Consider the following 18996-nt stretch of genomic DNA (forward strand, 5'->3'; position numbering starts at 1 on the left):
CTCACAGTTCTGTCATTTACTGCACCAAAATAAAGCTAAGTAAAAATACTCATGTACACCTCTCTTAGGTTAAGTGCCAGTTTAGTTCAGCGCTAACATTGAAGGTCAAAAGGTTATGGGCTCAAGCCCCACTCCACTGACACTTCAGCGTTGTTCTGAGACAGTAGTCAGAAGTGCTGTCTTTTATAGGAGACATTAAACTAAGGCCTATCTGCTTGTTCAAATGGATGTTAAAGATCCCACTGCACTTTTCCAAAGAGCAGGGAATTTCCCCAGTGCCAAACCTAACATTTATCCCTCAACCAACAATGTCAAAGCAGATTAATTGGTCAAAAGCAAAATACTGCAGATGCTGGAAATCTGAATTAATTGGTCATTCATCTGATTGCTGTTTGTGGAACCTTGCTCTACACAAATTGGCTGCTGCATTTGCCTAGTGATTACATTTCAAAAATAGCTCTGAAGCACTTGGTGGCATCCTGAGGACGTGAAAGGCACTATACAAATGCAAGTTCTTTCTTTCTATTATATCTGCTATTTTTTTGATAACATTTTTTGAGTCACCTCAATACCTTATCAATGAGCACACCAACAGCTGTGGGGTAAATCTGGTTAGTAGTGGCTTTGTTTCCAGATACAAGTCACAACAGTTATCTGGAGATATGCAATGTCTTCCCAGAGACAAAGTCAACTGATATCAGGTGGCATAGAAACTCAATTAAGCAATGGTGCATGGATGTATTATAGACAGGTATATAAGTAGCTGAAGGGGAGTGACAAAATGCAATATAAATTTGCAATTGAGTTCAAGGAAGCGTAATGCATCAAGTCAAATGGTGAGTCCCAACATCCTAAATTTAATTATCTTACACTGTGCCCATTCCTCTTTGTAACACAATGCTCCCTTCAAACCAAAAGTCTACCAGTTATTGAACGAGAAAGTACAAAATTAAATTGTTCATGTAATATTTCAACTAGGAACATAGCTCAATTCTCAAACATTTAAAGAAATCACAGTGCCAAGGTTCCAAGCTATTGAGAGCCCTAATGCTGTCAGCTTTTTTGTTTCCAGCAAAAAAGTAAACAATAGGAAACACAAAGGATGTTGAAATCTAATGACTTAAACAGTACTGTTAATGAATTACTAACAGATGGTGGCAGATCCAGTCTACTGCAATCATGAGAAACATTTCTTTCCATACTCACTACAGTATACATACTTTTGCCATAAATATGATTTCACCTCTCTACATTGTAGTGATTGTCTTTTTAAAACCTACTTTTCTTACTTCCAGCACAGTAACATTTACTAAACGAGCTGCTATGCATGCAGCCAGGACCCAAAATCCAAAATGTTTACTACTGTCAGTGTTATTGATAGAAACAAGAAAACAGATAACATTGCAGTTTTACTGTTACTTATCCATTTATACAGGACATCAGTAAATCAATCTGCTATCACAAGTTAAACAGGGTATAATGGGTAGCTCTCGTGATCATCAATCCAAGCAATAAGTTCTCATGATATCGTCCACACTTTTCAGCAGGGATCACTGAAAGGAAATCATGAATGAAAGCTCCAAATGATTTTTTTGCCCCCTCCAAAACCTAATATAGCACAGAGGTCAATTGCAGTTCCTCCACCACTGTCCCACCTGAGATCTGTAATTCAACACTAAGACTTTTTTCATTCGTATGGCTCAGTGATGTATTTACATACTAGCTCAACAAGGCAGGTGTAGCAGTTTACTTTGCACTGAAAGTACCTCAGCTTTTCCTTTTAAGTGTTTTGCAATGTTTTTATCAAATTAAATTACTAAAAAGTGACTGAATGGCTTGAGGTAGAATTACATAGAATGCACAGCACAAAAACAGACCATTCGGCTCAACATATCCACACGAGTCTCCTCTCTTCCCACTTCATCTAACTATCAGCATATCCTTCTATTCCTTTCTCCCTTATGTGTTTATCTAGATTCTCCTTAACTGCATCTTTGCCATTCGCCTCAACTACCCCTTGTGGTAGCGAGTGCCACATTCTAACCACTCTCTCGGTAAAGAAGTTTCTCTTGAATTCCCTTTTGGATTTATTAGTGACTATCTTATATTTATGGACCCTAGTTCTGGTCTCTCCCGCAAGTGGAAACATCTTCTCCATGCCAACCCTATCATAATTTTAAAGACCTCTATCAGGTCACCCCTCAGTCTTCTCTTTTCCACAGAAAAGAGCCCAAGCCTGTTCAATCTTTCCTAATAGGTATAACCTCTCAGTTCTGGGGTCATCAGAGTAAATCTTTCTTTGCACCTTCTCCAGTGCCTCTATATCCTTTTTATAATATGGAGACCAGAACTGTACACAGTACTCCAAGTGTGGTCTAACCAAGGTTCTATACAAGTTGAACATAACTTCTCCGCTTTTCAATTCTATCTCTCTAGAAATGAACCCCAGTGCTCTGAACTTAGTCATGAGTCTACTATGTAGTACCTTATCAAAGGCCTTTTGAAAATACAAATATATTACATCAACTACATTATCCTTGTCTAAGCCAATTTTACTAAATTAAAAAGTGATTTAGCAGAAGTGGACTGCAAACAGCCACTTGAAGGTAAATCAATGTCAGAGCAGTAGGAGACATTCAAGGGGAAGATTCAAGGGGTGCAGAGTAAACATGTTCCCACAAAGAAAAAGGGTGGGGCTGCCAAATCTAGTGACCTCTAGATGTCAAGAAGCACACAGGGTCATATAAGGCAGAAAAGGAAAGCTTATGTCAGAGACCGAGAACTCAATACTACAGAAAGCCTAGAGAAGTATAAAAAGTGCAGGGTTGAAATTAAAAAGGAAATTAGGAAAGCAAAGAGAAGGCATGAAAAAATATTGGCAAGTAAAATCAAGGACAACCCGAAGATGTTTTATAAATACATCAAGAGCAAGAGGATAACTAAAGAAAGAGTAGGGCCTATGAGAGACCAAATCGGTAACTTATGTGTGGAGGTGGACGATGTTGGTATGGTTCTTAATGAATACTTTGTGTCTGTCTTCACAAAAGAGAGGGACGATGCAGACATTGTAGTTAAGGAAGAGGAGTTTGAAATATTGGATGGGATAAACTTAGTGAGAGAGGAAGTATTAAGGGGATTAGCATCTTTGAAAGTAGATAAATCACAATGGCCGGATGAAATGTATGCCAGGATGTTAAAAGAAGCAAGGGAGGAAATAGCGGAGGCTTTGACCATCATTTTCCAATCCTCACTGGATACTGGCGTGGTGTCGGAAGATTGGAGGACTGCTAACGTTGTACCATTGTTTAAAAAGGGAGCGAGGGATAGACCAAGTAATTACAGGCCAGTCAGTCTAACCTCAGTGGTGGGCAAATTATTGGAATCAACTCTGAGGGGCAGGATAAACAGTCACTTAGAAAGGCACAGAGTAATCAAGGACAGTCGGCATGGATTTGTTAAGGGAAGGTCGTATCTGACGAACTTGATTGAATCATTTGAGGAGGTAACAAGGAGGGTCGATGAGGGTAGTAGATTTGATGTAGTCTACGTGGATTTTAGCAAGGTTTTTGACAAGGTCCCACATGGCAGACTGGTCAAAAACGTACAAGCCCATGGGATCCAAGGGAGAGTGGCAAGTTGGATCCAAAATTGGTTCAGCGGCAGGAAGCAAAGGGTAATGGTCAACTGGTGTTTTTATGACTGGAAGGCTGCTGCCAGTGGGGTTCTGCAGGGCTCAGTACTAGCTCCCTTGCTTTTTTTGATATATCTTAATGATTTGGACATAAATGTAGGGGGCATGATTAAGAAGTTTGCAGACAATACAAAAATTGGCCATGTGGTGGATAGTGAGGAGGAAAGCTGTAGGCTGCAGGAAGATATCAACGGACTGGTCAGGTGGGCAGAAAAGTGGCAAATGGAATTCAATCCAGAGAAGTGTGAGGTAATGCATTTGGGGAGGACAAACAAGGCAAGGGAGTACACAATAAATGGGAGGATACTGAGAGATGTAGAGGAACAAAGGGACCTTGGAGTGCACCTCCACAGATCCCTGAAGGTAGCAGGACAGGTAGATAAGGTGGTTAAGAAGGCATATGGAATACTTTCCTTTATTAGCAGAGGCACAGAATATAAGCCATGATGTGGAGATGCCGGTGATGGACAAATGTAAGGAATCTTACAACACCAGGTTATAGTCCAACAGTTTTATTTGAAAATCACAAGCTTTCGGAGATTATCTCCTTCGTCAGATGAGTGACGAAGAAGATAATCTCCAAAAGCTTGTGATTTTCAAATAAAACTGTTGGACTATAACCTGGTGTTGTAAGATTCCTTACAGAATATAAGAGCAGGGAGGTTATGCTGGAAATGTATAAAACACTGGTTACGCCACAGCTTGAGTACTGCGTACAGTTCTGGTCACCACATTACAGGATGTAATTGCACGAGAGAGGGTACAGAGGAGATTTACGAGGATACTTCCAGGACTGGAGAATTTTAGCTTTGAGGAAAGAGTGGAAAGGCTGGGGTTGTTCTCTTTGGAACAGAGAAGGCTGAGGGGTGATTTAATTGAGGTAAACAAAATTATGAGGTGCCTGGATAGAGTGGATAGGAATGACCTATTTCCCTTAGCAGAGATGTCAATAACCAGGGAGCAGAGGTTTAAAGTGATTGGTAGAAGGGTCAGAGGGAAGCCAAGGAAAAATGTTTTCACCCAGAGGGTGGTGGGGGTCTGGAACTCATGGCCTGAAAGGGTGGTAGAGGCAGAAACACTCAACTCATTTAAAAAGTATCTGGAAGTGCACCTGAAGTGCCATGACCTACAAGGCTACGGACCAAGTGCTGGAAAGTGGGATTAGGCTGGGTGGCTCAATTTCGGCCAGCGCAGACATGATGGGCCAAATGGCCTCTTTCTGTGCCGTAAATTTTCTATGATTCTACCCTTCCTGTTACTTCTTCAATAAGGTTGGTCAAGCATGACCTTCCCTTTCAAAATCCATGCCGACTATTCTTTATTATATTTTCGGTCTCGAGACGTTTTTCGAGTACATCTTTGAGTAAGGATTCCATTATCTTTCCTACTACCAACATTATGCTAATTGGTCTATAGTTCCCTGGACTGATTCTATCACCCTTTTCAAATATAGGAATCACATTAGCTGTCCGCCAGGGTACGGTAACATAGTGGTTATGTTACTGGACTAGTAAGCCAGAGGCCTGGACTAATAATCCGGAGTCATGAGTTTAAATCCCACAACGGCAACTGGGGAATTTAAATTCAATTAATTAAATAAAATCTGGAATTAAATTACTTGTATCAGTAATGTCCTTGAGGGAAGGAAGCCTGCCGCCCTTACCCGGTCTGGCCTATATGTGACTCCAGACCCACAGCAATGTGGTTGATTCTTAATTGCCCTCTGAAATGGCCTAGCAAGCCACTCAGTTGTAAAATCTCGCTACGAAAAGTCATAATAAGAATAAAACTGGACGGACCACCCGGCATCGGACCACTAGGCACCGGACACGACAACGGCAAAAAAACACCAAGCCCAGTCGACCCTGCAAGGTCCTCCTTACTAACATCTGGGGACTTGTGCCAAAATTGGGAGAGCTGTCCCACAGACTAGTCAAGCAACAGCCTGACATAGCCATACTCACAGAATCATATCTTTCAGCCAACGTCCCAGACTCTTCCATCACCATCCCTGGGTATGTCCTGTCCCACCAGCAGGACAGACCCACCAGAGGTGGCGGTACAGTGATATACAGTCAGGAGGGAGTGGCCCTGGGAGTCCTCAACATTGACTCTGGACCCCATGAAATCTCATGGCATCAGGTCAAACATGGGCAAGGAAACCTCCTGCTGATTACCACCTACCGTCCTCCCTCAGCTGATGAATCAGTCCTCCTCCATGTTGAACACCACTTGGAGGAAGCACTGAGGGTAGCAAGGGCACAAAATGTACTCTGGGTGGGGGACTTCAATGTCCATCGCCAAGAGTGGCTCGGTAGCACCACGACTGACCGAGCTGGCCGAGTCCTGAAGGACATAGCTGCTAGACTGGGCCTGCGGCAGGTGGTGAGCGAACCAACACGAGGGAAAAACTTACTTGACCTCGTCCTCACCAATCTACCTGTCGCAAATGCATCTGTCCAAGACAGTATTGGTAGGAGTGACCACCACACAGTCCTCGTGGAGATGAAATCCCGTCTTCGCACTGAGGACACCATCCAACGTGTTGTGTGGCACTACCACCGTGATAAATGGGATAGATTCAGAAGAGATCTAGCAGCTCAAAACTGGGCATCCATGAGGCGCTGTGGGCCATCAGCAGCAGCAGAATTGTATTCCAGCACAATCTGTAACCTCATGGCCCGGCATATTCCTCACTCTACCATTACCAACAAGCCAGGGGATCAACCCTGGTTCAATGAGGAGTGTACAAGAGCATGCCAGGAGCAGCACCAGGCGTACCTAAAAATGAGGTGCCAACCTGGTGAAGCTACAACTCAGGACTACATGCATGCTAAACAGCGGAAGCAACATGCTATAAACAGAGCTAAGCGATTCCACAACCAACGGATCAGATCAAAGCTCTGCAGTCCTGCCACATCCAGTCGTGAATGGTGGTGGACAATTAAACAACTAACGGGAGGAGGAGGCTCTGCAAACATCCCCATTCTCAATGATGGCGGAGTCCAGCACGTGAGTGCAAAAGACAAGGCTGAAGCGTTTGCAACCATCTTCAGCCAGAAGTGCCGAGTGGATAATCCATCTCAGCCTCCTCCCGATATCCCCACCATCACGGAAGCCAGTCTTCGGTCAATTCGATTCACTCCACGTGATATCAAGAAACGGCTGAGTGCACTGGATACAGCAAAGGCTATGGGCCCCGACAACATCCCAGCTGTAGTGCTGAAGACTTGTGCTCCAGAACTAGCTGCATCCTCTAGCCAAGCTGTTCCAGTACAGCTACAACACTGGCATCCACCCGACAACGTGGAAAATTGCCCAGGTATGTCCTGTCCACAAAAAGCAGGACAAATCCAATCCGGCCAATTACCGCCCCATCAGTCTACTCTCAATCATCAGCAAAGTGATGGAAGGTGTCGTCGACAGTGCTATCAAGCGGCACTTACTCACCAATAACCTGCTCACCGATGCTCAGTTTGGGTTCCGCCAGGACCACTCGGCTCCAGACCTCATTACAGCCTTGGTCCAAACATGGACAAAAGAGCTGAATTCCAGAGGTGAGGTGAGAGTGACTGCCCTTGACATCAAGGCAGCATTTGACCGAGTGTGGCACCAAGGAGCCCCAGTAAAATTGAAGTCAATGGGAATCAGGGGGAAAACTCTCCAGTAGCTGGAGTCATACCTAGCACAAAGGAAGATGGTAGTGGTTGTTGGAGGCCAAGCATCTCAGCCCCAGGGCATTGCTGCAGGAGTTCCTCAGGGCAGTGTCCTAGGCCCAACCATCTTCAGCTGCTTCATCAATGACCTTTCCTCCATCATAAGGTCAGAAATGGGGATGTTCGCTGATGACTGCACAGTGTTCAGTTCCATTCGCAACCCCTAAGATAATGAAGCAGTCCGAGCCCGCATGCAGCAAGACCTGGACAACATCCAGCTTAGGCTGATAAGTGGCAAGTAACATTCGCGCCAGATAAGTGCCAGGCAATGACCATCTCCAACAAGAGAGAGTCTAACCACCTCCCCTTGACATTCAACGGCATTACCATCACCGAATCCCCCACCATCAACATCCTGGGGGTCACCATTGACCAGAAACTTAACTGGACCAGCCATATAAATACTGTGGCTACGAGAGCAGGTCAGAGGCTGGGTATTCTGCGGCGAGTGACTCACCTCCTGACTCCCCAAAGCCTTTCCACCATCTACAAGGCACAAGTCAGGAGTGTGATGGAATACTCTCCACTTGCCTGGATGAGTGCAGCTCCAACAACACTCAAGAAGCTCGACACCATCCAAGATAAAGCAGCCCGCTTGATTGGCACCCCATCCACCACCCTAAACATTCACTCCCTTCACCACCGGCGCACTGTGGCTGCAGTGTGCACCATCCACAGGATGCACTGCAGCAACTCGCCAAGGCTTCTTCGACAGCACCTCCCAAACCCACGACCTCTACAACCTAGAAGGACAAGGGCAGCAGGCGCATGGGAACAACACCACCTGCACGTTCCCCTCCAAATCACACACCATCCCGACTTGGAAATATATCGCCGTTCCTTCATTGTCGCTGGGTCAAAATCCTGGAACTCCCTTCCTAACAGCACTGTGGGAGAACCGTCACCACACGGACTGCAGCGGTTCAAGAAGGCGGCTCACCACCACCTTCTCAAGGGCAATTAGGGATGGGCAATAAATGCCGGCCTTGCCAGCGACGCCCACATCCCGTGAACGAATAAAAAAAAAAAATGGTCGCCATGAAACTACCGGATGATCGTAAAAACCCATCTGGTTCACTAACGTCCTTTAGGGAAGGAAACCCTGCCGTCCTCACCCAGTCTGGCCTATATGTGACTCCAGACCCACAGCAATGTGGTTGATTCTTAATTGCCCTCTGAAATGGCCTAGCAAGCCACTCAGTTGTACAATCTCGCTAAAAAAAGTCATAAGAATAAAACCGGACGGACCACCCAGCATAAGACCACTAGGCACCGGACACGACAAAGACAAACCAAGCCCAGTCGACCGTGCAAAGTCCTCCTCGCTAACATCTGGGGACTTGTGCCAAAATTGGGACAGCTGTCCCACAGACTAGTCAAGCAACAGCCTGACATAGCCATACTCACCAAATCATACCTTTCAGCCAACGTCCCAGACTCTTCCATCACCATTCCTGGCTATGTCCTGTCCCACCGGCAGGACAGACCAAGCAGAGATGGCGGTACAGTGATATACAGTCAGGAGGGAGAGGCCCTGGGAGTCCTCAACATAGACTGTGGACCCCTTGAAATCTCATGGAATCAGGGCAAACATGGGCAAGGAAACCTCCTGCTGATTACCACCTACCTCCCCCCCCCCCCCGCCACCTCAGCTGATCAATTTGTCCTACTCCATGTTGAACACCACTTGGAGGAAGCACTGAGGATAGCAAGGGCACAGAATGGACTCTGGGTGGGGGGACTTCAACGTCCATCACCAAGAGTGGCTCGGTAGCAACACTAATGACCGAGCTGGCAGAGTCCTGAAGGACATAGCTGCCAGACTGGGGCTGCGGCAGGTGGTGAGCGAACCAACTCGAGGGAAAAACTTACTTGGCCTCGTCCTCACCAATCTACCTGTCGCAAATGCATCTGTCCATGACAGTATTGGTAGGAGTGACCACCGCACAGTACTCGTGGAGACGAAGTCCTGTCTTCGCACTGATGACACCATCCAACGTGTTGTGTGGCACTATCACCGTGCTAAATGGGATAGATTCAGAACAGATCTAGCATCCATGAGGTGCTGTGGGCCATCAGCAGCAGCAGAATTGTATTCCACCACAATCTGTAACCTCATGGCCCGGCATATTCCTCACTCTACCATTACTAACAAGCCAGGGGATCAACCCTGGTTCAATGAGGAGTGTACAAGAGCATGCCAGGAGCAGCACCAGGCAAACCTAAAAATGAGGTGCCAACCTGGTGAAGCTACAACTTAGGACTATATGCATGCTAAACAGCAGAAGCAACATGCTATAGACAGAGCTAAGCCATTCCACAACCAACGGATCAGATCAAAGCTCTGCAGTCCTTCCACATCCAGTCGTGAATGGTGGTGGACAATTAAACAACTAACAGGAGGAGGAGGCTCTGTAAACATCCCCATCCTCAATGATATCGGAGTTCAGCACGTGAATGCAAAAGACAAGGCCGAAACGTTTGCGAATATCTTCAGCCAGAAGTGCCGAGTAGATGATCCATCTCAGCCTCCTCCCGACATCCCCACCATCACAGAAGCCAATCTTCAGCCAATTCGATTCACTCCACGTGATATCAAGAAACGGCTGAATGCATTGGATACAGCAAAGGCCATGGGCCCCGATAGCATCCCTGCTGTCGTGCTGAAGACTTGTGCTCCAGAACTAGCTGCGCCACTCGCCAAGCTGTTCCAGTACAGCTACAACACTGGCATCTACCCGACAATGTGGAAAATTGCCCAGGTATGTCCTGTCCACAAAAAGCAGGACAAATCCAATCCGGCCAATTACCTCCCCATCAGTCTACTCTCAATCATCAGCAAAGTGATGGAAGGTGTCATCGACAGTGCTATCAAGCGGCACTTACTCACCAATAACCTGCTCACTGATGCTCAGTTTGGGTTCTGCCAGGACCACTCGGCTCCAGACCTCATTACAGCCTTGGTCCAAACATGGACAAAAAAGAGCTGAATTCCAGAGGTGAGGCAAGAGTGACTGCCCTTGACATCAAGGCAGCATTGGACCAAGTGTGGCAACAAAGAGCCCTAGTAAAATTGAAGTCAATCGGAATCAGGGGGAAAACTCTCCCATGGCTGGAGTCATACCTAGCACAAAGGAAGGTGGTAGTGGTTGTTGGAGGCCAATCATCTCAGCCCAAGGACATTGCTGCAGGCATTCCACAGGGCAGTGTCCTAGGCCCAACCATCTTCAGCTGCTTCATCAATGACCTTCCCTCCATCATAAGGTCAGAAATGGGGATGTTCGCTGATGATTGCAGTGATCAGTTCCATTCGCAACCCCTCAGATAATGAAGCAGTCTGTGCCTGCATACGCAAGACCTGGATAACATCCAGGCTTGGGCTAATGAGTGGCAAGTAACATTCGCGCCAGACAAGTGCCAAGCAATGACCATCTCCAACAAGAGAGAATCTAACCACCTCTCCTTGACATTCAATGGCATTACCATCGCCGAATCCCCCACTATCAACATCCTTGGGGTCACCATTGACCAGAAACTTAACTGGACCAGCCACATAAATACTGTGACTACAAGAGCAAGTCAGAGGCTGGGTATTCTGTGGCGAGTGACTCACCTCCTGACTCCCCAAAGCCTTTCCACCATCTACAAGGCACAAGTCAGGAGTGTGATGGAACACTCTCCACTTGCCTGGGTGAGTGCAGCTCCAACACTCAAGAAGCTCGACACCATCCAGGACAAAGCAGCCCGCTTGATTGGCAACCCATCCAGCAACCTAAACATTCACTCCCTTCACCACCGGCACACCGTGGCTGCAGTGTGGACCATCCACAGGATGCACTGCAGCAACTCGCCAAGGCTTCTTCGACAGCACCTCCCAAACCTGCGACCTCTACCACTTAGAAGGACAAGAGCAGCAGGCACATGGGAACACCACCACCTGCATGCTCCCCTCCATGTCACACACCATCCTGACTTGGAAATATATCGCCGTTCCTTCATCGTCACTGGGTCAAAATCCTGGAACTCCCTTCCTAACAGCACTGTGGGAGAACCTTCACCACACGGACTGCAGCGGTTCAAGGTGGCGGCTCACCACCACCTTCTCCAGGGCAATTGGGGACGGGCAATAAATGCTGGCCTCGCCAATGCGCCCACATCCCATGAATGAATAAATAAATAAAAAGTCCTCTGGCACTATTATCTTATCTAATGAACTTTCATACATACATATGTAATAGTGCCTCTGCTATCTCTTCCTTAACTTCTTTTAATATGTCGGGATGCAATCCAACAAGGGGTTTTATCCTCTCTAAGTTTGATTATTTTATAGTATCATAGTACGTACAGCACAGGAGGAGGCCAATCAGCCCATTGTGCCCTTGGCAACTCTTGCAAAGAGCTATCCAGTTAGTCCCATTCCCCTGCTCTGTAAATTTTCTCCCTTCAAGTATTTATCCAATTCCCTTTTGGAAGTTACTATTGAATCTGCTTCTACCACCCATTCGGGCAGTTCATTCCAGATCATTACTACTCACTGTGTAAAAAAATATTTCCTCATGTAGCCTCTGGTTCTTTTGCCAATCATTTTAAATCTGTGCCCTCTTTTTTTTTTAATTTGTCCATGGGATGTGGGTGTCGCTGGCAAGGCCAGCATTTATCGCCCATCTCTAATGCCTCTGGAAACAGTTTCTCCTAATTTGCTCTGTCAAAACTGTTCATGATTTTGAACACCTCTATCAAATCTATCCAAAACCTTCTCTGTTCGAAGGAGAACAACCCTAGTTTCTCCAATCTCTCCACATAACTGAATTCCCTCACCCCTGCTGTCATTCTAGTAAATCTCTTCTGTGCCCTCTCTCAGACCTTGACATCCTTCCTGGAGTGTGTGGTGCCCAGAATTAGACACAATGCTCCAGCTGAGACCTAACCAGTGTTTTATAAAGGTTTAGCATATCTTTTTTTTTTATTCGTTCACGGGATGTGGGCGTCGCTGGCGAGGCCAGCATTTAATGCCCATCCCCAATTGCCCTTGAGAAGATGGTGGTGAGCCGCCTTCTTGAACCGCTGCAGTCCGTGTGGTGACGGTTCTCCCACAGTGCTGTTAGGAAGGGAGTTCCAGGATTTTGACCCAGCGACAATGAAGGAACGGCGATATATTTCCAAGTCGGGATGGTGTGTGACTTGGAGGGGAACGTGCAGGTGGTGTTGTTCCCACGTGCCTGCTGCTCTTGTCCTTCTAGGTGGTAGAGGTCGCGGGTTTGGGAGGTGCTGTCGAAGAAGCCTTGGCGAGTTGCTGCATTTTGGTAGGAAGAAAGGCCAGCATTTATTGCCCGTCCCTAATTGCCCTGGAGAAGGTGGTGGTGAGCCGCCACCTTGAACCGCTGCAGTCCGTGTGGTGAAGGTTCTCCCAGTGACGATGAAGGAACGGCTTTATACTTTATGCCTCAATTAATAAAGCCCAAAAGCTTTTTTTTTTAAAAAAAAACAGCTCTCTCAACTTGTGTATGTGCACCCCCAGGTCTCTGTTCCTGCACCCCCTTTAAAATTGAACCATTTAGTTTATATTGCCGCTCCTCATTCTTCCTACCAAAATCCATCACTTCACATTTCATCTGCCATGTGTCTGCCCATTTCACCTGTCCGTCCATGTCCTCCTGAAGTCTGTTACTATCCTGCATTGTTTATTGCATTTCTGAGTTTCGTGACATCTGCAAACTTTGAAATTATACCCTCTATACCCAAGTCCAGGTCATTAATATATATCAAAAAGAGCAGTGGTCCTAATACCGACCCCTGGAACACCAATGTATACTTTCCTCCAATCTGAAAAACAACCGTTCACCATTACTCTCTGCTTTCTGTCCCTTTGACAATTTTATATCCACCTTGCCACTGTCCCTTTAATCCCATAGACTTGTTAGCAAAATTAAAACCTATTATGTGGTGCTTTATCAAATGCCTTTTGAAAGTCCATATACACATCATCAACCGCATAACCCTCATCAACCCTCTCCATTACTTCAAAGAACTCAATCAAGTTAGTCAAACATGATTTTCCTTTAACAAATCTGTGCTGACTTCCATTTATTAACCCATATTTTTCCAAGTGCCAATTAATTTTGTCCCAGACTATTGTCTCAAAGTTTCCCCACCACCGACATTAGATTGACTGGCCTGTAATTGCCGGGTTTATCCCTCTCCACTTTTTTTGAACAAGGGTGTGACATTTGCAATCCTCCAGTCTTCCAGCACGTCCCCATATCTAAGGGGAATTGGAAGATTGTGGACAGAGCCTCCGCAATTTCCACCCTTACTTCCCTCAGTAACCTGGAATGCAGCCCATCTGGAGCAGGTGACTTTTCTACTTTAAGTACTGCCAATTTTTAAGTACCTCCTCTTTATTTATTTTATCCTTCCCAATATCGCTATTACCTCCTCCTTTACTGCTATAAGGGCTGCATCCTCTTCTCTAGTGAAGTCGGATGCAAAATATTTTCGTACCTCAGCCACGCCCTCTACCTCCACAAGATGATCTCCTTTTTTGTCCCTAATCGGCCCCACCCTTCACTCTTTTACTATTCACATGTTTATAAAAGACTTTTGGATTCCCTTTTATGTTAGCCGCTAATATATTCTCATACTCGCACTTTGACCCCCCCCCTTATTCCCTTTTTATAAGATCTCCTCTGTACTTTTTGTATTGAGCCTGGTTCTCTACTGTATTATGAACATTACAATCTTCATAAGCTTCCTTTTTCTGTTTCCTTTTAATCTCTATATCTTTAGCCATCCAGGGAGCTCTAGCCTTGGATGCCCTTCCTTTCCCCTTCATAGGAATGTGTCTACTCTACCCAAACCAACTCCACCTTGAAGGCCTCCCATTGTTCTATTACTGTATGGCCTAGCAATTTTTGATTTCAATCCATCTGGGCACGATCCCTTTGATAACTCACTGAAATTAGCCCTCCTCCAGTTTAGTATTTTCACATTTTATTGTTCCTTGTCCCTTTCCATAACTATTCTAAACTTAATGATATTATGATCACTGTACCCAAATGCACTGAAACATGCTCTACCTGCCCCGCTTCATTCCCCAGAACTAGATCCAGCACTGTTTCCTTCCTCATTGGGCTGTAAACACACTGTTCCAGAAAGTTCTCGAACATATTTCAGGAATTCCTCCCCCTCTTTGCCCTTTACACTGTTACTGTCCCAGTCCAAATTGAGATAATTAAAGTCCCCCATTATCACTACTCTATAGTTCTTGCATCTTTCTGTAATTTGCTCCTCTATCTCCTTCCCACTATTTAGTGGCCTATAGTATATACCCAGTAGCATAATAGCTTTTCTATTGTTCCTTAATTCTAACCAAATAGATTCTGTCTTTGACCTCTCAACTACATCATCCCTTTCCAGTGTTATAATAGTTTCTTTGATCAATACTGCCATTTCCCCCCCTCCCCTTTCTTTCTCTTTCCTGAATATCTTGTAGCCAGGAATATTAAGTACCCAATCCTCCCCTTCTTTGAGCCAGGTCTCTATTATTGCCACTATTTCATAGTCCCATTTGGCGACTTGAGCCTACAGCTCACCAACCTGACTTACAACGTTATGTGGATTTACGCACGTGCATTCCAAACTCAACTTAGTCTGCCTCGCATTCGCCCCCTGTCTAATCCCTCCTATTTTTGAATTCTCCTTTACTCTAGTGCTATTTGTCCCTCCCAGTCACCTTGTTTCTCCTGTCTAATGTTTCATCCTGGTGCCCATCCCTCTGCCAAATTAATTTAAACCCTCCTCCACAGCACTAATTAACCTCTGTGAGGACACTGGTCCTATTAGTTTATCAATTATCGCCCCACTTTCTATCTTAAAATGTCTTTTTTTTTTATCTCTTCTCCTAATGTCATGCCCACCATGTTAGTTACCATGGTAAATACTGAGGCCAAGTAATTATTTAATATTTCTGTCATTTTGCTGTGAGTTTACCGTGTGTATCCCTTAGTGGCCCTATCCCTATCTTTCTTATTTTATTTAAGTGTCTGTAGACTACTTTACTATTTCTTTTTATATTCCTCGATAATTGAATTTTGTAGTTTCTCCTTGCTTTCCTCATTGCTTTTTTTTTTAAAAAAAACTTCTTTCCTAACCTTTTCGTTTTCCATTTTGTCATCCTCTCTTTTGTTGTCTATGTACTTAGTGTATGCCTTTTTCTTTAGTTTCAATTTTACCCTTATTTCTTTATTCATCCATGGTGTAATCATTACTAGCTAATTTATTCTTGCATTTTAGTGGGATATATTTCCCTTGGTCTCTATTGATCACCGTTTTAAATGTTTCCCACTGTTGTTCTACTTCTTTGTTTATTAGTAAGTTTTTCCAGCTTATTTTCCCTAGTTCCATTCTCATCCCCTGAAAATCAGCTTTTTGCCAATTTATTACTTTGGTCTTTGTCTTATTTACGTCCTTCCTAATCTTTATCTTAAACCTGATTATGTTGTGATTGCTATTGCCTAGATGGTCCCCTATACATCTTTTATCTGTTCTGATTCGATCCAGCGGTGCTTCTTCTCATTGGGCTTTTTACATACTGGGTAAGAAAGGAGTCCTGCACACATTGTAAAAACTCCATTCATTGTACCATTTTACCTACCTCTTCTTGCCAGTTTATTTGGGTATAGTTAAAATCTCCCATGATTATTCTATGTCCTTCACTCATTTCGCATATTTGCTTACATATTTCTTCCTCCACCTTCTTTCCCACTATTAGGTGGTCTGTAGAATACCCCTATTAGCATGATCAATCCCTTGTCTTTTACTTCAATCCATATGGATTCTGTTTCTATCCTTCTGTTAGTTATGTCCCTTTTTCTACTGCCATTATGTTATCTCTAATTAGTAAACTACTCCACCCATTACTTCTTCCCTATCCTTTTTGATTATGTTATAGCCTGCAATATTTAGCTGCTAGTCCTGTTCTTTTATGCAGCCACGTTTCAGTTATTCCTACTACATCTGGTTCCTAGCTACAGATTATTGCCTCCAGTCCCCAGTTTTATTTTGGACGCTGTGTACATTGCTGTATAGGCAGTTTAATTCATCTTTAATATAGTTGTTCCTTTGACTTTATTTTTAACAGTCCTTTTATACTTCTGTTTTATAACTGTATTTATTCCTTGACCATTTGTGTTATCTTCATTCCTTACCCTGGTCTGACCTTTTCACTCATTCCCTGTTTCTTTTATCTTTTAGCTTTGCAGGCTAAAAATATACAATGCACAAAAATCCCGATTCACATAAAAGTATCTTGGCATCTCTGTGAAAGTTCCACTATATAGAAACAATTTTTCTTAATAAACTGTACATCTAAATTATTTCAGAAATAAATTCAAGAGGCATAATGGGTTGCACCCCCACACATGCATATTCTAATCAATATAATTCTCTTTAATTTCTTAGTCAAGTGTTTGAAGGGAGGGGTGAGAAGAGGTTCACCGCCAACATACCAATCCTCTTCGCAACATTTTGCGCAAATCATCTCTAAGCCTTGTCTCGACGAGCCAAGATAAATTGTGTTCGGGTTATTGTAATAAACATCCATTCAGTAACTGCAGTTACTCTCTCACCATTACAATTTCACCTTTATTCAATCTTCCTGATATTTAACAGTAACGTGGCACCACAATGCTAAGTGAAAAAACTGAACAATTTCTACCATATGTTGTGATACACAATAAGAACTAACTCTCTGTTAACTATTCTGTCTCTAACCAATACTTTGTTCATCTGAGGTTGCATACTTAACTTTCTTATGCCATACTGGTTTAGTCTTATTACATCTATTTTTCTCATTCGGTCACTTTTCCTTTCCTCTCTTGCTTGCTCTATTTGGCCTGTACCTACTGGTTCCAACTTCCATTCAACCAAAATACATTATTCCTTATCGACTGCTTCCTTCACAAATTTCCATGTGATTTAATACATGCATTTTTTTTTAAACTGGAAATAATTTTCTTTCCAACTAGCCATTCCTAATTAATGTCATCTATGTCTAGTGTTCAGAGGCATTAGTTTTTACAGTGTTGGGGGATCATCAGTTTGGCTAATAGGAGTGATAAAGATATTTTAACATTTTATTTTGTCTCCAGGTCTTCAATACTCAGCAAATTCAACTTGATGACCCAGAAAAAAAATCACCCCAAACACCTTGTCTAACATGCTTAAAACTTCCACTAAGAAGCAAGCTTTGCCACCTTACTATGTGTGTATGAGACATTTTATTCAGAATTTTTGAACTTTACTCGCAAGTTAACCTTTTGATTTTGCTTTCATTCACAATCAGAGTCTACTAGTGGCTGATGCAATTTCCAAGAATTGAAAAGAACCAGGTTTTACTTTCAGTTGTTTAAGAGTTGGTAATACCTCATCAATAAAGAAGTCAATCATCAGAGTTTTGCAGCATTTTTTTCCATAAATCTGAGTGACTATCCACACTTTAACATCACAAGAACAAAGAGCCACCAACAGCAGAACTGATTCTGAAAGCGTCATCACCAACATTTGTATTTTTAAATCATACTTTGAAATTCAATTAAACGTTATGAATAGAAATGACATTATTTATGCTCTTACTTATGGATTGTACACATAGCAGGTGGCACGTTCTAATATTGCTGAATAAAACTACATGGCTATTTCAGCTAGACAGTATTTGAGCTATATCAGTTCTTTAAAAAAATTTGAATACATCACTTACTTATTGCTCAGAACAAATGTTAGTTCTACCCTGGAGGCATTCTGTTCAAACTTATTTGAACGTTAATGCTGATCACAAACCTGCACAAAATATTCCTGGTACCTCACTGCGCAGTATAACTGTTCGAACATTTTTATCACATTTCATTGTTTCTATAGCTTCCGTCATCTAAACAAAAGAAAATATTAAAATACAAGTCAAAAAATTCCTAGTGACAATGTCAAAAGAATACAATTAAATAGAATTTACAGCACAGAAACAGGCCATTCAGCCCAACTGGTCTATGCCAGTGTTTATGCTCCACACGAGCTTCCTCCCATCCTACCTCATCTAACCCTATCTCCCTCATATTTATCTAGCTTCCCCTTTAAGGCATCTATGCTATTTGCCTCAGCTACTCCATGTGGTAGCAAGTTGCACGTTCTAACCAATCTCTGGATACAGATGTTTCTCTTGAATTCTTTATTGGATTTATTAGTGACTATCTTATATTTATGGCTCCTAGTTTTAGACTCCCCGACAAGTGAAGACATCTTCTCTATGTCTACCCTATCAAACCCCTTCCTAAATTTAAAACCTCTATTAGGTCACCCCTCAGCCTTCTCTTTTCTAGAGAATAGAGTCCCAGCCTTTTCAATCTTTCCTGATAGTTCTAACCTCTCAGTTTTGGTATCATCCCTGTAAATCTTTTTCACACCTTCTCCAGTGCCTCTACATCCTTTTTGTAATATGAAGACCAGAACTGTATGCAGTTCTCCAAGTGTGATCTAACCAAGGTTCTATACAAATTTAACATAATTGCCTTGCTTTTCAATTCTATTCTCTAGAAATGA

At 43.6% G+C, this 18996-nt stretch overlaps 1 protein-coding gene across 4 annotated transcripts in view; it reads right to left on the minus strand.

The window, feature by feature from the left end:
- The window catches only part of auh (AU RNA binding protein/enoyl-CoA hydratase), a 248056-nt gene that overhangs the window by 222449 nt on the left and 6611 nt on the right, over nucleotides 1–18996 (minus strand). For all 4 annotated transcript variants that reach the window (XM_067983244.1, XM_067983243.1, XM_067983241.1 and 1 more), the window contains exon 3: nucleotides 18244–18331. In XM_067983244.1, the coding sequence (XP_067839345.1) occupies nucleotides 18244–18331 (88 nt within the window). The remainder of the gene's footprint in view (nucleotides 1–18243; nucleotides 18332–18996) is intronic.

This window comes from Heptranchias perlo, chromosome 4, assembly GCF_035084215.1.
Source record: "Heptranchias perlo isolate sHepPer1 chromosome 4, sHepPer1.hap1, whole genome shotgun sequence".
NCBI classification, from domain to species: Eukaryota; Metazoa; Chordata; class Chondrichthyes; order Hexanchiformes; family Hexanchidae; genus Heptranchias; species Heptranchias perlo.